We start from the raw sequence: 20,749 nt of genomic DNA on the forward strand, positions 1-20,749 counted from the left end.
ATGCATCAGCCAGAATTGAAAGGTATCTTTGGACAGGAGCTCTCTTTTTTTTGGTACAATGAGATGATTGTGAAACCCATGCTAGCATAAATAGTTCCTTCCAGGCAATGGAAAATGTTACTATTCAGATATTGTCTTTTTGCAAAACCCAGGAAGTTACAAAATATTAAATAACAAATCAAACATATGTTTGTTTCAGATTAGAGGGCTGTGGTTGTTTTATTGTTCAGCTGAAGAAAAAGAGACCTGGAGAGCCACTCCCCTTCAGAAATAGAGAGTATATATTGTGAGGTCCTCTTTACCAACAACACCTGGTGAGATGGGTACCACTATGATTTTGACATGGCTTCTCTTGTTGAGTCCAGCAGTTTTGGAGGCCAAAACAGGTAAAAGACTTAGACTTGTTCCAGGACACAAAGAAAAAAAATTATAAAGACTGCTTGGGGTCCTCTCTGTTGGTTCCAAAAGCAGAAATTAGATTCAGGCTGGTATTGGTTTGGACAAAAGAATAAAGGGGGAATTGGATGAAAGAGCAGAGTTTTGTTCTACTAAAATCATGAACTAATCATCAGAGTGGATGATAAAAATTATTTGAACCATTTTGTGGAGTTCATTTTGCTGCCACAGGGTCCTACTCATCTTAGTGCTTTGTATCATTGCAAGAATTGTGTCTGTGAGCATGCCATGAATGCGGTATTCTTCCAGTTCCAGAAATCTGATCTAAAAATCATGGGAAGATTTATTTCTTTACTTATTTTCCATGTGTATTTTATTATATACATGTGCGCACATATGCTATATATTTAATATTGCTTGTATAATTTGGTTCTTCTTGGTATTATGTACAATTTAACAAAATATAACATGAAGTTAGGTTTTCACACTCTAACACTGTGGTAAAAAGATGGACATCTAAAAATCATGAGAGATGAAATACTTTTAGTTCAACTTTTTTATGATCATAGAATTTTTCCTTCCATGATTTCTTTCTATCTCCTGAGTGGTTTGGGTGACTTTGAGTTAATAGTTCTGTGTATGTCTTAGAATAATTGCTGATGACTTTTCAAATGAGTTATTTAAGCTTCATGATGATAATTTATATTGCCACCATTCACCTCATCAATTCTCTCCATCTGTCTCCTGCTTTTCTGGTGATAACTCATCTCACTCTGGCTGCTCTAGTTCTGCTCTCTGCCTCTGTGTCCCAGAGCAGAGTATTTGCTGTATTTGTACAATCACAGGCTTTTGTCTTTTTGATACCTTTGAAGTGTGAGCAAGGATTCATCCTATCCAATTTCATCCCCAGCTGATGGTTATGCTCTCACAGTGATGACAGGCCTTGAATGAAAGCAAATAAAACTGGCTTAGGTCAGCTTTAATTTCCTAATCCCACTCTGACTTTTTGCCAGGTTTGCTGTTTCACCTCTCAAAAACCCTGTGAGTAGGGTTCAAAAATGTGTGTGTTCAAGTAGATATTTGAAGGAACAAGTCAGATATAAGTCAAGGGGCACTTTTATAGCTTTGCCCTTTGAAAGTCATACAAATCAGGACAAATTTAGTTTGGTCACCATCTTGACTGTATTTCTGGATCAATAACAAAGAATTAGGTGCAGTGAAGAAATCCTGGAGGTGTTAACTTTTGAAATTTGTTTTGCTTTGGATGACTTAGTGTTTAATAATAAGGTAAATATATACTTGGCAGCAATGTAAAATATAACAAGTGCAGCTGCATGTTTTGATTTCCGGAGTGTAAATACTGCAAATCCAAAGTTACAACATTTATTTGCTTGCTTACACTTGATAGTAAAGCCTTTAATAAACTTCTTCACCAAAAATGGATCTCTAAAATCAGGATTTTCATGCTGGCCACACCACAATGACTAAACAAGACATATATAACCGAAAAGCAGATGGGCTTTACCTGATGGAATGCAGTAATTAGTTGTATATATGATAGGTTATTTCTTTATTTCAAAATGTAATAAATTTTTACTGGTATGTAAGAAATAAAGCCACTGAACTCCTACTGAAATCTTTAGAATCCTGTTTAGACCATTATCCATTCTGTAGAAGACTTGGTGAAATTCTTCCACTAAAGTAACTGTTATAAGCTATAGGATTTGGTGACGTGTGGACCCTCGGTCCGTAATCTTGCCCCAGAATTTTCTTTTCTTGCCTAAATCACTTGTGCTTAGCCTGCTGCCTAACTTTACTGCAGGGATCTTGCATAAAACACATGTGGCTGATTTTGAGGACTGGAAGAGAGGAATAAAAAAGGTCGAAATCACCTCTGTCCTCACAGGCACTTAATAATGGGCTTGGCAACACCTTCTAGGGACCATAGGGGAAGAAGGCAGAGATAGATGCCCCTTCCAGTCCCTTCCAACCTATTCCCCTGACTGTTTTGTGCCCATGTCCTCTCTCCCAAAGCTCCCTACGTCCATCTGGTGAACGGAAGGCACCGATGTGAAGGTCGTGTTGAGATCTACTACCGAGGACGATCGGGGACAGTGTGTGACGACTACTGGGACCTCGCTGACGCCCAGGTTGTGTGCAGGCAGCTGGGGTGTGGCAGGGCCATCGCAGCTCTAGGAAGTGCCTACTTTGGGCAAGGCTCGGGTGACATCGTGCTGGACAACGTGAGGTGCAGAGGAGATGAGGTGTCCTTGCTGCGCTGCAACCACACGGGGTGGAGGATCCACAACTGTGCCCACTATGAAGATGCTTCTGTTGTCTGTTCAGGTACTCCCACATTTCCCCCCCTCAATCCTGTCCTTTCACTCTACTGACCCTGCAGAACCAGCATGGGTCGTGTTCTTCTCATTATGTAAAAACTGCGCTTGCTCATCCATGCAAAGCAATTAAAAACCCCAGGATCAGATATACATTGCAGATATGCAGGACAGTTATCCCGTCTAATCACCTGGCAGTGGCAATAAGGAAACAGCTCAAAATTAGAGGCAAAGCTATGTCTGATAGGCAAAGTTTATCAGGGAGGAATGGGGTTAGGTGAATTCTTAATGGATTTGTTATGGGCAATAATAATTTCACAATCATCCCTCAGATTGTCATAGCTCACAATTCACTTTGGATTTTTTACATATTTTCCAAGTCTTCCTTCATTTAGGTCCATTAATGCCTTTTTCCTTTTCAAATCTCCATCCATTTTGAGTACTATTTCACCTTGCTGTGTTCATTTTAGTTTCCCATTATTTTTTAGGAGAATGTGGGTTATTTGTAACTTATTTTCTCATGTATTAACAACTGATCATCATGAACCAAGCATTGCTAATGACAACAGACTGTTCAGGTGTTTTGTATCTATATTGCAGTTTTCCATGTTTCCTTAGAGAGTAAGAACCTGGAGAGCTGAATCCATGTTGGAAGGAAGTGTTTTTCACTTAGAATAAAAGAAAAAAAAATTGCTACCAGACCTGTATTAATCTATGTGTGATGTGTTCAGAGCCTTTTTAAATGCCATTTATTTCTTGCCTGCATTCATAACTCCAGTGCCTTCTACAGGCTGGATGTATTCCACAGATGATTCAGCCTGGTCCACTCCTGCCCTTGCACCAAGCACCCTCCCAAGACCACTGCCCAGACTGCTCCTGGGGATGTCCTGATCCTCTGCAGAAGGGCATTCACAATGGGGACAGGTCCATCCTGCTGCTGCCAGCAGCCCCACAGCTCCCCCCTCATGCTGGGAGCCTGTGGAGTCTCAGGCTGTGCCTGGGTTGTGGAGTCCTGGGGCTGGGAGCAGATGCCACCCCAGAACCTTACCCTGCTTACCATCTGGAAATATCGCTTCTAAGAAGAATTTTAACTTGTCTGTTACCCACTGCCATTCTCTCCATTGACCCCAGATAAGAAGTACTCTGCCATCAGAGTAATTGCTCTTGATTTCACTTCATCCTTGAGGATCTGGGCTTGTAGCTACCACACAGACATATCCTTTGCACAGTGCTCATGTGTGGGGTGGTTTTCTTCTTTTTTTTCACAGAAGAGTCTGATTCAAAACAAGCAGAGCCAACATCAACATATACAACAGAACCAGCACTGGGGACAACCTCCACAGAACCAGAGACATCAATGTCAGCATCAGAACCAGCACTGGAGACAACCTCCACAGAACCAATTACATCAATGTCAGCATCAGAACCAGCACTGGAGACAACCTCCACAGAACCAATGACATCAATGTCAGCATCAACAGTCTTCACAGAGGAGACGACATCCCCTGGGGAGATGGCCACAGCCGGATTAACAACCAGCACAGGGGAGGGGACACCCCCATTGCAGACAGCCACCATGGTGCCATCAGCCCCCAGAGCAGAGACATCCTTGCTAGTGGAGATGGCCACCACAGTGCCAATGACAACCCTAGACACATACAACCCATGGCAAACGACCTTCCCAGGAGAGATGTCTGCTTTACCACAGACAGAAGTGTCATCCTCTGCCCCACCACTGTTGCACTCACTGCCTGATATGACCACCACAGATAGACTGGACACCACAGTGGAGGAGAGCACAACAGGTAACCCTGTCCACTGTCACTCACTGTTCTCTTCAGTGCCCCTGCACTTCCTTCCCAGACCTGACTGCACTGCAGGGAGTCTCCCAAAATGACAGGAGAGAGCTCAGTGCTCTCTTCCCCCATTATTTGTCGAGCTCTGCTTTTCATGTCCATTGCCATTGCACTAATGACTTCTTTAGCAGGAACATCCAGCCTAATATACCCGGCCAGCACAGTGCTGCCCACTACCACACCAGAGATTACCACCTCAGCAGTGATGTCCACCCCAGCAGAGATGACCACCAGAGAGACATCCAGTGCCACACCAGAGACTTCCCCCTCAGCAGTGACGTCCACCCCAGTAGAGATGATCACCTCATCCGAGATGACCACGTTCACAAGGATGACAACCTCACCATTGTTGAGCACCTCAGAGAACAGAGCTATGGGAGCAGAGGAGAGCACAACAGGTAACCCTGTCATCTCTCACTCATTGGTCTCCTTAATGCTCCTGATCTCTTTACTGAGTGACCTAACCCCTGGCACACGTCCCACTGGTGGATTTTGGTGCCCTCTCTTGAAAGCAGCCATGCTGACCTCTCTTGGAAGATGTGGGGCAAAGCAGCCAAACCTTGGTGCTTTCTGTTGCTTGATGAGCTGAGCATGTGTCAAGAAAAAGCCCTGGTTGCACAAAGAGAGCACAGCAGGCTCTCCTGGCCTGCAGGAATATGGTTTCAGAGAGGTGGCAAAGAGCAGGACAGGGGGGTGACATAGCTGGGAGGCTGGGGAAGGACTTAGGGCACTTGGTGTCTCTATGGGAAATGACTGGACAGAGCTTCACCCTCTCTACCAGTATTAAGCATCCATCCTTGCCTATCATACCAAATGCTGTGGCCACTGTAAGAATTATCTCCCTAGCAGGGATGCCCATGATAGAGCAGAAGGTAAAGGAAACAACCCTCATAGCACAGACAACAACCTCAGCAGAGACAACCACCTCAGCAGAGACGACCACTGCAGCATGGATTGCAAGAGTGGAAGACAGCCCACGAGGTAACCCTGTCCACTCTCACTCACTCTTCAGTGTGTGAAACAGTAAAGTCAGGATGGGGATTTGAGAGGAGTGAAAGAGCTCTGCAGGATGTTGTAGGAATCACAGGACAGGGGCCCCTCAAAAATGGGCTACACTCATCTGCATGACATCTGCTGATCTCTTTGGAACCTTTCTCATTGACACCAAATTCTTCCTTGCATCTGCAGCCCCAGCTCCCACCACATCCAGACCAAACTCCACAGGTAATTCCAGCGCCCCAGCCCCATGCCTGGCCTTGCAGCAGCCCTGTTGCTGTGGCCCATGTGGGCAGAGCAGAGTGCTGGGCTGGTTGGTGTGAGCTCATCCTTGTCCTTGTGGCGCGTGGCAGGGCCCAGCGTGCGGCTGGCGGGCGGCAGGAACGGCTGCGAGGGCCGCGTGGAGCTGTACGACGGCAGCACCTGGGGCACGGTGTGTGACGACCAGTGGGACCTGCAGGATGCCCAGGTGGTGTGCCGGCAGCTGGGCTGTGGACAGCCCGTGGCTGCACTGGACACTGCTCACTTTGGCCTGGGCTCCGGCCGCATCTTCCTGGACGACGTGCAGTGCCGCGGGGACGAGCCCTCCCTGCAGATGTGCCGGCACAACGGCTGGGGCGTGCACAACTGTGGCCACGTGGAGGATGCCAGTGTCATCTGTGCAGGTGCGTGGCCAGCAGAGACCATCAGCTCTCCAGCAGCTCACACCGGATGGGTTCTGGTGGCCTCCATGGGAAGCAGCCATGCAGAGCCAGAGCAGAGAGGAGAGCCAGGGGTCTTCTGCTGCCTGGTGCTGAAATATGTGTCATGCAAAATCCCCATTTTTGCACAGAGAGGTCAGAATAGCTCTCCAGTCTCACAGGTGTTGGTGCTCCATGTGCTTGCAAAGAGTAGGTTGGTGGGATCAGGGCATGGGCTGTACCAGGGACATGTCAGGCTGATGTCTGGTAGGTCAGTACCAAGAGTTCCATGCCTGTTCATCCCTCTATTCCTTGAGCCTAGCATTTCCAAGTCCATGTCCATATCTGTGCCCACGTCCATGCTATGTCCATGTCCATGTCCATCCTCTGCCACAAGTTTGCTGCCTTTAGTACTCATTCATTCACTCCTTCTTTTTCCTTGCAGCTGCCGATCCAAGCCCTCCTGCTCAATGGCCGTACACAACAGGTAATTCCTTCCCACCTGGCTTTTATAATGAGCCCCATCCTGGCACCAGAGAGAGAGAGGGGGCCCACTGGGCTGAGCCTGCTCACTGCAATGCTGCTGGTCCCTTCTGCCCATAGCAAAGGGTCTTGTCATTTGAGGCGTTCTGCCAGGGAGGATCTGAGCCTCAGCAGAACGGCAGCTGCAGTGGTGCTGAGTCCAAGCCCTGGTCTGCCAGACACTCCATGCCTCCTGGCTGCGGGGCAGCAAGTACCAAGTGGATGAGGGCAATCCCTTCCCTCAAGCCTGTGTGCTTGCCAGCCCAGCCCAGCCCAGGACACAGATATCTGTCCCGATGCCAGGTCATGGCTGTTGCTGTTCAGCCATCAAGCAGAGGTGGCAATTCCTTGTGGATACCCTGCCAGGGTCCATAGCCTCAAACACCTGCAAGGTGTATGAGTGGTATGGGGAGATGTCACATGATCTTAGTGTGCAAAAATGGGTTTTTTGGCAAATGTCCCATACCCAGCAGCTCCCAGGACCCCCAGGCTGTTCTCATGGGATTCCCCAGCAGATCCTTGCTCATTTTGCATCAGCATTCCATGTACCTGGGGTCTTTGCTCTCTCACTCCCCTTCCTTGATCTCTTTAGGTTTGCACCACCTCAGATCAAAGTCACTGTGGCCAAATCTCCAAAACAGTAGGGGAGTTGGTGGGGGCTGTGGATGCTGGGATCGTTGGAAATCTGATGTTGTTCCTTGTGCCATGTGGCAGGGCCCAGCATGCGGCTGGCGGGCGGCAGCAACGGCTGCGAGGGCCGCGTGGAGCTGTACGACGGCAGCACCTGGGGCACGGTGTGTGACGACCAGTGGGACCTGCGGGATGCCCAGGTGGTGTGCCGGCAGCTGGGCTGTGGACAGCCCCTGGATGCCCCACAAAGCGCTCACTTTGGCCTGGGCTCCGGCCGCATCTTCCTGGACGACGTGCAGTGCCGCGGGGACGAGCCCTCCCTGCAGATGTGCCGGCACAACGGCTGGGGCGTGCACAACTGCGGCCACGTGGAGGATGCCAGTGTCATCTGTGCAGGTGCGTGGCCTTTTGCATATCACTCTAAGTGTGTTCTGGGTTCTCTGAGAACAGTCAAGCTGAGCTCCCCGGCAGGGCCAGGGCAGAGGCTCTCACTAGGGTCCTTCTGCCACCAGGGGCTGATTCCTGTGTGATGCAAAAGACACATTTTATAACAGAGAGGGCACACTGGGTTTTCCGCACTTACTTCTTTAGAGGCTAAAGGAAGCAGCAAAGAGCAGGAGGGTGGGTTTGTTCTTTGGGGAGGATGGGGCAGGACTGGGGACAGGTCTGGCTAGTATAGGAATGCAGGGAAAGACAGGACCCAAGCTCTCTTCCCAAGCTCTCTGCCCCCTTTAGTCCTACAGCCTGAATTTTCATGTCCATGTTCATGACCATGTCCACATCCAAGTCCATACACTGCCACAAGCCTCACTACGTTTTTGTTCACTACCTCTTCTTCTTTGCAGCCGCCAATCCAACCACTCCTTCTCAGTGGCCACTCACAACAGGTAGGTCCTGCTCACCAACCTTATACCCAGTTTCAAAGTGAGGCCCAGCCTGGCACAAGATGAGAAAAGGGGAGTCCAACAGCGCTGATCCTGGTCGGTGCAAGGCTGCTGAGCCCCTTGGACCATGACAACTCCAAGGTGCCTGAAGGGTCCCCATCGGGGTTGGTTTGCCCTCAAGGTTTGCAAAGAGTTTTTCTGAAAATGACTCAGTGAATCCATGGCTTGTGAAACCAGGCAGCTCCAACAGGACATGCACAGGTCCCCGCACAGGGCCAGACTGCTGTCTGTATGCCTAGAGTCTATCCTCGGTCACGGACCACCACAATCCCCTTTGGCTCTGCACTTCTCCACCTCAGGGTCACTGTGGCAAAATCTGAAAAGCAGTAGGGAAGTTTGGGGCTACGGGTGCAGAGCTGGTGTGAGCCTGATGTTGTCCCTTGTCCTTGTGCCGTGTGGCAGGGCCCAGCGTGCGGCTGGCGGGCGGCAGGAACGGCTGCGAGGGCCGCGTGGAGCTGTACGACGGCAGCACCTGGGGCACGGTGTGTGACGACCAGTGGGACCTGCGGGATGCCCAGGTGGTGTGCCGGCAGCTGGGCTGTGGCCAGCCTGTGGATGCCCCACGCAACGCTCGCTTTGGCCTGGGCTCCGGCCGCATCTTCCTGGACGACGTGCAGTGCCGCGGGGACGAGCCCTCCCTGCAGATGTGCCGGCACAACGGCTGGGGCGTGCACAACTGCGGCCACGTGGAGGATGCCAGTGTCATCTGTGCAGGTGCGTGGCCAGCAGGGAATCACGGCTCTTCTGCGTATCATTCTAACAGGGTTTTGGGTCAGGCCAGGGCAGAGGTGACGCTGGGGTCTTCTGCTGCCTGGGACTCAAGCCCATGCCATCCAAAATCCCCATTCTTGCACAGACAGGGAACAGCAGGATCTCCACAATTCCTACTGTTGGCATCCACTGATGGAGCAAAGCTGTGGATTGAGGGATTGTACTTTGGGGAGGATGGGGCAGAACTGGGGACAGGTCAGGCTGGTGCCAGGATGGGGGAAGGGAAGGAAAGAGCTCCACCCTCTCTCCTGGCATTAGGCCTCCAGCTCTGCTTTTCATGGCCATTGCCATTGAACTCATCATCTCCCCACCTCACAGAGACATCTACCCCTCTGGAAATGACCACCACAGCACCAGCCCCTGCCACAACCAGCTCCACGCTGCTGACTACCACAAGCACAATGGCCAGCACTGCAAAGAGCAGCACACCAGGTAACCCTGTCCACTCTCACTCACCGCCCTCCCCACTGCTCCTCATCTCCCTCGCCAGAGCTCATTGCACTGCAGGCAGTGTCCCAGCACTGGGCCTCGCCTGTTAGGACACCCCAAACCAAAGTGAGGATGCAAACAGAGCTTGGGGAAGAGCTGGCAAATGGGACAGCTGTGCTTTGAGTCCAGGAACTTTGTAGCTGTTGCTGATTGAATGAAACTCTTTGCAGAGGGATTGCCTCCCACTGCAACCAGGAGCAAAAGATTCATTCTGCCATTCATGTCCTGCATGGGTAGTACCAGAACTATTTCCTAGACATGCTCTGGCACCGGGGATGTGGATGGAGGAAAGAAAGATGCTGCCTTAAATATTTTGACATTCTGGAGAGGTCTCTGTGTGCACGAGGGTCCTGTGTGAAAAAGCAAAGTCAGGATGGGGATTTGAGATGAGTGAAAGAGCTCTGCAGAATGTTGTAGGAATCACAGGACAGGGGCCCCTCAAAAATGGGCTACACTCATCTGCATGACATCTGCTGATCTCTTTGGAACCTTTCTCATTGACACCAAATTCTTCCTTGCATCTGCAGCCCCAGCACCCACCACATCCAGGCCAAACTCCACAGGTAATTCCAGCGCCCCAGCCCCATGCCTGGCCTTGCAGCTGCCCTGTTGCTGTGGCCCATGTGGGCAGAGCAGAGTGCTGGTCTGGTTGGTGTGAGCTCATCCTTGTCCTTGTGGCGCGTGGCAGGGCCCAGCGTGCGGCTGGCGGGCGGCAGGAACGGCTGCGAGGGCCGCGTGGAGCTGTACGACGGCAGCACCTGGGGCACGGTGTGTGACGACCAGTGGGACCTGCGGGATGCCCAGGTGGTGTGCCGGCAGCTGGGCTGTGGACAGCCCCTGGGCGCCCCACGCAACGCCCGCTTTGGCCTGGGCTCCGGCCGCATCTTCCTGGACGACGTGCAGTGCCGCGGGGACGAGCCCTCCCTGCAGATGTGCCGGCACAACGGCTGGGGCGTGCACAACTGCGGCCACGTGGAGGATGCCAGTGTCATCTGTGCAGGTGCGTGGCCAGCAGAGTCCCTCTGAAGGGTTTTGGCCTCCTCCACTGAAGGCAGGCATGCTGACTTCTCTTTTCAGAGCTGGGGCTGAGTGATGAGGTGGCAAAAAGCAGATTGAGAGAATGTAGAGTGGGAAATATGGAGCAGGACTGGGAGCACGTCACACTGGTGTCTGGAATTGGGAGAGTCTGGACAGAACTCCATGCCCCCTTCCCATTTCATCCTACAGCCTGGGTTTTCATGTTCACGTCCACATCCAAATCCACGTCAATGTTCATGTCCATATCCCTGTCCATGTCCATGTCCACATTCTCATCTATGTCCATGTCCCTGTCCATGTCCATGCCACATCCATGTCAATCCATTCTCACAATCCTGCTGCATTCACTGCCCATTTATTCACTCCCTGTTATTTGTTGCAGCCCCCCAGCCAACTCCTCCTCCTCAACTGCCGCTCACAGCAGGTAAGTCCAACTCACTCAGCTTTGGCCCAATTTTAAAACCAGCCCCAATATGGTATGATAATTGAAGAAGTGAGTTCAATGGGTCTGATCATGGTCGGTGCAATGCTGTTGTTCTCCCATTCCCCTGACCTCTCCAGGCTGCATGAGTGTCCCCCTCAGGGAATGGGGCACATGCAAGGCTAGCAAGGGGCTTTTCTGCATATGATACAGGGTCTGGAGCATTTCTGTCCCCAGGCAGATTCAGCAGGTCCCTGGACAGGGCACATGTGTCATCTCCATACCCAGGCCCTTTCCTCAGCCACTGTCCTCTCCTAGTCTCCTAGTCAAAGTCTGCACCACTGCAGATCATGATCACTGTTACCAAACCTCCAAAACAGTAGGGGAGTTGGTGGGAGCCGTGGATTCTCGCTTGGAGTGACCCCAACCCTGCCTTGTGCCGTGTGGCAGGGCCCAGCGTGCGGCTGGCGGGCGGCAGGAACGGCTGCGAGGGCCGCGTGGAGCTGTACGACGGCAGCACCTGGGGCACGGTGTGTGACGACCAGTGGGACCTGCGGGATGCCCAGGTGGTGTGCCGGCAGCTGGGCTGTGGACAGCCCGTGGATGCCCCACGCAACGCCCGCTTTGGCCTGGGCTCCGGCCGCATCTTCCTGGACGACGTGCAGTGCCGCGGGGACGAGCCCTCCCTGCAGATGTGCCGGCACAACGGCTGGGGCGTGCACAACTGCGGCCACGTGGAGGATGCCAGTGTCATCTGTGCAGGTGCGTGGCCAGCAGAGTCCCTCTGAAGGGTTTTGGCCTCCTCCACCGAAGGCAGGCATGCTGACTTCTCTTTTCAGAGCTGGGGCTGAGTGATGAGGTAGCAAAAAGCAGATTGAGAGAATGTAGAGTGGGAAACATGGGGCAGGATTGGGAGCATGTCACACTGGTGTCTGCATTTGGGAGAGTCTGGACAGAACTTCATGCCCCCTTCCCATTTCATCCTGCAGCCTGGGTTTTCATGTTCACATCCACATTCACATCCACGTCAATGTTCATGTCCATGTCCATCCACTCTCAGAATCCTGCTGCATTTGCTACCCATTTATTCACTCCCTGTTCTTTGTTGCAGCCCCCCAGCCAACTCCTCCTCCTCAACTGCCGCTCACAGCAGGTAAGTCCAACTCACTCAGCTTTGGCCCAATTTTAAAACCAGCCCCAATATGGTATGATAATTGAAGAAGTGAGTTCAATGGGTCTGATCATGGTCGGTGCAATGCTGTTGTTCTCCCATTCCCCTGACCTCTCCAGGCTGCATGAGTGTCCCCCTCAGGGAATGGGGCACATGCAAGGCTAGCAAGGGGCTTTTCTGCATATGATACAGGGTCTGGAGCATTTCTGTCCCCAGGCAGATTCAGCAGGTCCCTGGACAGGGCACATGTGTCATCTCCATACCCAGGCCCTTTCCTCAGCCACTGTCCTCTCCTAGTCTCCTAGTCAAAGTCTGCACCACTGCAGATCATGATCACTGTTACCAAACCTCCAAAACAGTAGGGGAGTTGGTGGGAGCCGTGGATTCTCGCTTGGAGTGACCCCAACCCTGCCTTGTGCCGTGTGGCAGGGCCCAGCGTGCGGCTGGCGGGCGGCAGGAACGGCTGCGAGGGCCGCGTGGAGCTGTACGACGGCAGCACCTGGGGCACGGTGTGTGACGACCAGTGGGACCTGCGGGATGCCCAGGTGGTGTGCCGGCAGCTGGGCTGTGGACAGCCCGTGGATGCCCCACGCAACGCCCGCTTTGGCCTGGGCTCCGGCCGCATCTTCCTGGACGACGTGCAGTGCCGCGGGGACGAGCCCTCCCTGCAGATGTGCCGGCACAACGGCTGGGGCGTGCACAACTGCGGCCACGTGGAGGATGCCAGTGTCATCTGTGCAGGTGCGTGGCCAGCAGAGTCCCTCTGAAGGGTTTTGGCCTCCTCCACCGAAGGCAGGCATGCTGACTTCTCTTTTCAGAGCTGGGGCTGAGTGATGAGGTAGCAAAAAGCAGATTGAGAGAATGTAGAGTGGGAAACATGGGGCAGGATTGGGAGCATGTCACACTGGTGTCTGCATTTGGGAGAGTCTGGACAGAACTTCATGCCCCCTTCCCATTTCATCCTGCAGCCTGGGTTTTCATGTTCACATCCACATTCACATCCACGTCAATGTTCATGTCCATGTCCATCCACTCTCAGAATCCTGCTGCATTTGCTACCCATTTATTCACTCCCTGTTCTTTGTTGCAGCCCCCCAGCCAACTCCTCCTCCTCAACTGCCACTCACTGCCGGTAAGTCCAGCACACCCAACTTTGGCCCAATTTTAAAGCCCACCCCAACTTGTCATGATAAGAGAAGAAGTGAGTTCAATGGGTCTGATCCTGGTTGGTGCAATGCTGCTTTTCTCCCATTCCCCTGATACCTCCCGGCTGCATGAGTGTCCCCCTCAGTGAATGGGCCACATGCAAGGGTAGCAAAGCGCTTTTCTGCACATGAGCCAGGCTTTTGAGTATGTCTGTCCTCAGGGATCGCAGTCAGGACACCAGCAGCAAGGACAGAGGAGGTCACACATGCCACCTGTATTCCAGAGATATGTCCCCAGTCACTGCCCTTCCCTGATCTCCCTAGAGCTGCAAAAACCAAGATCAAAGTCACTGTGGCAAAATCTGCAAAACAGTAGGGGAGGTAGTTGGGACTCCCGATGCTGGGTTGGAGGGACTCAAAGCAATGCCTTGTGGCGCGTGGCAGGGCCCAGCGTGCGGCTGGCGGGCGGCAGGAACGGCTGCGAGGGCCGCGTGGAGCTGTACGACGGCAGCACCTGGGGCACGGTGTGTGACGACCAGTGGGACCTGCGGGATGCCCAGGTGGTGTGCCGGCAGCTGGGCTGTGGACAGCCCGTGGATGCCCCACGCAACGCCCGCTTTGGCCTGGGCTCCGGCCGCATCTTCCTGGACGACGTGCAGTGCCGCGGGGACGAGCCCTCCCTGCAGATGTGCCGGCACAACGGCTGGGGCGTGCACAACTGCGGCCACGTGGAGGATGCCAGTGTCATCTGTGCAGGTGCGTGGCCAGCAGGGAATCACGGCTCTTCTGCGTGTCATTCTAACAGGGTTTTGGGTCAGGCCAGGGCAGAGGTGATGCTGGGGTCTTCTGCTGCCTGGGACTCAAGCCCATGCCATCCAAAATCCCCATTCTTGCACAGACAGGGAACAGCAGGATCTCCATAATTCCTACTGTTGGCATCCACTGATGGAGCAAAGCTGTGGATTGAGGGATTGTTCTTTGGGGAGGATGAGACAGAACTGGGGACAGGTCAGGCTGGTGCCAGGATGGGGGAAGGGAAGGAAAGAGCTCCACCCTCTCTCCTGGCATTAGGCCTCCAGCTCTGCTTTTCATGGCCATTGCCATTGAACTCATCATCTCCCCACCTCACAGAGACATCCACCCCTCTGGAAATGACCACCACAGCACCAGCCCCTGCCACAACCAGCCCAGCACTGCTGACCACCACAAGCACAATGGCTAGCACTGCAAAGAGCAGCACACCAGGTAACCCTGTCCACTCTCACTCACCGCCCTCCCCACTGCTCCTCATCTCCCTCGCCAGAGCTCATTGCACTGCAGGCAGTGTCCCAGCCCTGGGCCTCTCCTGTTAGGACACCCCAAACCAAAGTGAGGATGCAAACAGAGCTTGGGGAAGAGCTGGCAAATGGGACAGCTGGGTTTTGAGTCCAGGAACTCTGCAGCCATTGCTGATTTAATGAAACTCTGCAGAGGGATTGCCTCTCACTGCTCCTGGAACAACATGCCCAAGGATAAATCTGCCTTCGCCCCTTCAATTCCTGCATTGGTTGTACCAGAGATGTTTTCTAGATATACTCTGGGTTTTGGGATACAATCAGGAGAAATAAGAATAAGGTCATTTGCAGTGCTTGCAACGGGGTCTCCTACGGAGCTCATGGCCCTCTGTGCCTCATCTCCTGTTTCCACTTCTCTGCCTCCCTGTGATCCCTAATTTGTCACTCTGTGCCTCAAGGAGAGGCCATGTCCAGGCCCCAGGTCCTTTCTCATGAACAGCACTTCTCACGTGTCTCTCTTCTTCCTTCACACTCACAGCTCCAGTGGCCGCCTCAACACCTCCACCAGGTAATGCTCTGCTGTGGCTCTTCTCATCACACTAATTTGTGGTCTGTCTGTCTCCCTGTTGCACATTTCTGTAAATTTGTCTTTTGTCTCTATGACAATATCGCTGCAAGTGTGAGTGATCTTTTTCAAGCAGAATATAAAATGGATTTTCATCTTTAAATGTCACATCTTGTTGCATTTATATTCAGAGGTTGTGCTCACCTTCCTACAAAGACACTTTTAGGATTACCTGTGACAAGAATTATGTCATTCATGCTGGCAGGAGCACTAAATCTTTTTTGCAACTGTGTTTGTGCTTAGGGCTTTTCACAGTAGCCTGAAGTGCTTCTTTCAGTCTGAGACCAGAAAATTGCAGTTTTCTAGAAAAATTGCAACTTATTTACCCTCCAAAGACCTTAGGGGGATAAAGAGAAGCAGCAGAGTAACTGATGAGAGGCTGTCTGTTGAGGAAGGTGCTTCCATTTCAACCGTCATGACACCTCCCAGAACTGACCTCAACTCTAAAAAGGGGCAGAAGGCATCCAGGTGTTACCAGCCCAGCCTGAAGAGGGTAGTCTGACACCATGGATGGAAATCCACCCCTGAAGGAATTCCAAATCCAATATGAAAGCAAACCTAAAGCAAAAACAAATATTAGTTTTGATTCAGCTCCTACAGTCTACCACCTGCAGTCAGCAGGGGACCTGCTTTTCGATAGCTGTGGATGAGGCACACACAGCTAAAGTACACTTTTGCAGAGGTTACTGTAAGTAAATTCTTTCCCATTTCTTTCTGCAGCACCTTATTTTTGTGGTGGCTCAGTCACCGATGCCTCTGGGGTGCTGCAGAGTCCCAACTATCCTGGAAGTTATCCAAACAACGCTGACTGCGTGTGGGAAATACAAGTAGAGAACAATTTCCGTGTGACGCTCACATTTAGAGATATTGTGTAAGTAAAACCTCGATTCCCTGGGCAAATATCAAAGTCAAGACTTACTTGAGAAGTTTGAGATCTTATCTGAAACAACCAACCTTCCCAATTTTAGAGATGCTTCCAATAACATCCACACTTGGAAGATCAGATCAAAATTTGGATTGATGTTTCATTTTTTACACACCATTTTCTGCTAGAGCTGCATAAAAGCCAAATTAAATTTGTACTGAGAGAACTTTAAATGCTGAAAGACTTTATCACGTGTTAAGCAGTGAAATCAGAGTTTCTGAAATGGATTTGACAAGGTTCTGATGTTTTCCTACCAGGATGCAAAGCGGGACGTGCCAGCATGACTACATTGAAGTCTATGATGGACCTCTCCACTCCTCCCCTCTTCTTGGGAGATTCTGTTCTGGTTCTTTTCCCACATACGTGTCCTCTTCAAACATGATGAGTGTTCGCTTCCACAGCGATTCCAGATACTCCTTCAGAGGGTTTCAGGCTCACTACGCCTCCATTCCAGCAGGTCACAACACCAGTAAGTTCCTGGCCAGTGCTTCCTGGCAGACAAGCCCATTTATTGCTTTTGTTTGCAGAATATATATCTGTGTCAATTTAGAGATTGTTGTGGAAACTGAATGATGTGCTGAAATAGAGTGGGTTGGGGTGGGAACTGCATGACTTCTAAATTCAGAAAAAACTACCACAAATAATGACCAAATTCCTCTTCTACCAGCCATTCAGTGCTTGCCAGACTACATGCACGTAGTGGTCAGCAGAAACTACCTCAGGTCTCAGGGCTACTCAGCACAGAGGGTCACCCTGAATGACAATCGCTGCAGACCGACAGTCACCTCACAGGAGGTTGTATTCAACATCCCCTACAACGGCTGTGGGACGACACAAGAGGTACGCTCCCTGTTCTGGGCACTCAATTGCACATCTAAGCTTGGCAAGACTTAGATGGAATGTGACAAAAGCACAATTCCTGATTTTAAATTGCATCGTTAAACAGGAGAGCAACGACACAATCAACTACTCCAACACCATCAGGGTCGCATCTTCCGGGTACGTAATCAAGAGGAAAAAGAACATCAACTTGCACGTCAGCTGCAAAATGCTGAGGAAGAGCTGGCAGCAGGTGATGTACACTGCTGAGGACACCGTGGATGTGAACGAGTACCAGTTTGGAAGATACAACATGAACATCACCTTCTACGATTCCCCAGCGTTCCGGCGCCAAGTGCGCGGCTCTCCCTACTACATCGACCTTAACCAAAACCTCTACCTCCAAGCCTGTCTTCACAGCTCGGATCCAAACCTGAAGGTGGTTGTGGACACGTGTGTGGCATCACCTGACCCTCATGATTTTAACACGCTGGCCTATTACTTAGTCAGGAATGGGTAAGAGCTTTCTTCAAAGCTAGAAGCACACCTGTCATCCACATTTACTTTAAATAATACAGCCAATCTGAGTGGGGTTAGAACTTGCTATCAACAGATTGTGAAAAGTAGTTTTTGATTTTTTATTTTTGCAGCATGAGCTTGGAAATAAGAAATTATATTTACACCTAACTTTCATTTCACTTACTCCATCTTTGTCCTGTGAACAGAATTCCAAGTAGTGGGAGAAAAGTAGATGACACAGTGAAAACTGGCAGTAGGAATTGTCATCCTAGGAGTTTAATATTTTAGTAAAACCAGGCTGAGCACTAGACTAATTTTTTATGCCTTGTATAGCACTGACATTACTAGCAGTCTGTTGTTCCCTCTTCATCACTTGAAGTGTCCTTCTCTGGGAAAAAGAAGAGTTTCCAACACTCCAGCTGCTCCATAGTACTTTAAAAAGTCTATATTTTTAAAGTCTATGCTATGAAGGTTACATTTTTATTCCACTTCTTTCCTAGTACCCATCTATTATATAATTCAGTGTTAATCTGAATTTCACAGGAATTCATAATAGTAAATCGAATCATTTGAATTTTAATTTTGCAGGAACGCGCATGTGCGCATCCACAAAGACTAACTCCCTTCTTCCGCTCCTTTCTAGGTGTGCTAGAGATTCCTCCTATGCCACGTTCTACTCCCCTTCCAGCCACTTTGCTCGCTTCAAGTTCAACGCCTTTGAGTTCATGAGCCGGCACCCGTCGGTGTACCTGAAGTGCCAGATGCTGGTCTGCAGGCTCGGGGACTACTCCTCCCACTGCTACCGGGGCTGCAGCTCCAGGCCCAAGAGAGACACCAGCTCTGCAGAGGAAGCAGTGGATGTGGTGGTTGGGCCCCTCCAGCTCCGAGGAGGGGATGCTCCCAGTGGGAGCGCCGGGAAAGCTGAATAAATTTCTCTCACGTTTGCTCTAGGGTGATCAACAGGCTTCAAGCAAAGCCACAGCTCTGTCGCCTCTCACTGAAATCTGCTTTTGCCAATTTTGACATAAAAAGGAAGAGATTCACACCTTTCAAGCTTCTGCTTTCTCCTGCATTTTTTAAAAGTGTGACTTCCCTGGCTGTCCCAAAGGAGAGTTCCCGGCAATCCTTTTTAGTGCTGTAACTCCTTGAATTGTGCTAATCAGCTCCAGTCTGATTGTGAATTTGATGGCACTTGGGGATATGGTTTATTGGTGAACTTATCTGTGCTAGTTTAGTGGTAGGACTCAATAACCTTAAAGGTCTTTTCTAACCCAAATGATCCCATGATTCCATGACTGCCAGCTGGGAGCAAACTCCCAGCCTTCTTGAGAAATATTTCATTCCCTCAGCTGTGTTCTGCTCATGAAGTTTACTTAATTGAGTTGTCATCCCTGCAAATATGAAGACTGTCCAAATAGTTGAAAGCAATGAATCTGTGAGTTTGCTTATTTCTGACTTTGATCTGGGAGCCATCCCTTTAAAACTGGAGCTGTTTGTGCCTTGACCTTCAATGTGCTGAGATCAAACCCCAGAAATTTCATTCATGGGGCTGGGCTCTTCTAGCCACCAGAATTGTGGCTCTACAATATTCTGATTACTCTGAGTATTGCTTTTAGTGCTATATTTCTCACTGAAACTATGATGGGTCTGTGCTTATTTATAAAATGCAGAGATTTCCAAGCTAAAATTAATCTGTTCTGTGAGCAGTGTAATTTATAATCAAAGGAGGGAATGTTTACAAAGCAATAAATCTATTTTGTCTCTCAAATGAATGTCTCTGTGCTTAAAATACAAATATTTTACTGTGATGAAGAGTGTGGTCTGTTTGAGTGATGGTCTGAGCTTTTGCTTCTGAAACACTACACAGGGAACTTCTAGATATCTTAATGAAAAAATAATTTTAATATATTATAAAATATAATTTTAAATATTATAACTATTATATAATATCAACTATATTAAATATGTAATTATAGTAAATATATTAATATAAATATTAAAATATTATAAATATTATAATTATAAATATTTAAATATCTTCCCCCTGCTGCTGACAATTCCTTCACACCAGTGGTTGGTGCTGTCACCCTCCTCGCAGTTGTTGTTTCTGTTCTTGGTGGTTTTCCTGCAAGGCTGGCCCTGAAGGAGCTGCTTTCACGTGGGATAATGTCAGAGCAAAGGTCAGCATCACTCACTGGGGGAATGCAGGGCAAACCTTATATTTTATGAGCCACCAAAATGCTTCACTGATGGCAGTCTCACATGTGCCATTTGTGGGAAGCTGTGATATCTTTATCTTCAATCAATGCTGCTACAAAACCTTAGAACAGCTTTGTAATCCTAACACCTCTTCCAGGATTAAGAAACAATTTCAACTTTCATGCCACAAGTTGTTTAGCACAACTATTTTATCATTTTTCTCCTCTTTAATTCTCCTCTCACATCATTCTAAAACCATTTATCTAATGCCTCAAAATTTTGTGAGCTGGAGTGAAAATGTGAGTGAGGCATCAAGAAATACTTCAAGGTTCATTGAAAGGAAGATTTAATTTGGTGAAAATGGATCATCCCTGGAAAGGAAATGTAAAAATTGATCTTACCACAGCAACTGGATTTGTGGCTATACAACATTCTAATTATTTTGAGCATTGATTAATATCATTCCCATTAAGTTTTAACTTCTCTAGATTGATTAAATCCAAATTCAAAATATGCTGAGCTGTTAAAGATGTTTTGTTTGCAATCTTTAAGGCTGAAACACACAATCTATTCTAAAGGCTTGTTATATCAGTTTTTAGCCTTCCATTAACACACATCCCAAACCAGACCAAACCACAAATATCATCCAAGAGATTGAATCTCAGCCAGGAGGCTTTTCAGCTCTCATCCAAATGTCAATTAAGAGGTGAAAGACATTTCATATCTGCTTTCCAGAAGGAAGAGTTTTGTTCAATTTTTATTACTTTTGGTTGCTGATCAAAAAATTATTTAATTTTTTTCCCCTCCGTGGTTGGATGCTTTGTGATTGTGAGGAGTTTGGCTTCTCAGGACTTACCCAGCCTTTCAGAATGTCTTGTGCACATTTATAAATCAGACTGAAATATGCTGGAAATGCAAACAGCCAAATGCCACATAAACATTTACCACTGATGCATGAAAACATGAAAAGCAAGACCTGGGATTTCTTGCCTT

General features: G+C 49.4%; 1 protein-coding gene across 1 annotated transcript; it reads left to right on the forward strand.

The window, feature by feature from the left end:
* The first annotated feature begins 228 nt into the window (after positions 1–228).
* DMBT1 (deleted in malignant brain tumors 1) lies at positions 229–19,325 on the forward strand. Its single transcript, XM_038140847.1, has 22 exons — positions 229–386; positions 2,431–2,767; positions 5,945–6,249; positions 6,710–6,751; positions 7,501–7,812; positions 8,262–8,303; positions 8,763–9,074; positions 9,450–9,563; positions 10,148–10,183; positions 10,309–10,620; positions 11,041–11,082; positions 11,530–11,841; positions 12,191–12,232; positions 12,680–12,991; positions 13,840–14,151; positions 14,527–14,640; positions 15,208–15,237; positions 16,015–16,165; positions 16,477–16,688; positions 16,887–17,059; positions 17,166–17,554; positions 18,201–19,325. The coding sequence occupies exons 1-22, from the start codon at positions 320–322 to the stop codon at positions 18,484–18,486; spliced, it is 4,254 nt and encodes a 1,417-aa protein (XP_037996775.1). The 5' UTR covers positions 229–319; the 3' UTR covers positions 18,487–19,325.
* The last annotated feature ends 1,424 nt before the right edge of the window (positions 19,326–20,749 follow it).

The sequence above is a fragment of the Motacilla alba genome, chromosome 6 (genome assembly GCF_015832195.1).
Source record: "Motacilla alba alba isolate MOTALB_02 chromosome 6, Motacilla_alba_V1.0_pri, whole genome shotgun sequence".
In the NCBI taxonomy this organism is placed as follows: Eukaryota; Metazoa; Chordata; class Aves; order Passeriformes; family Motacillidae; genus Motacilla; species Motacilla alba.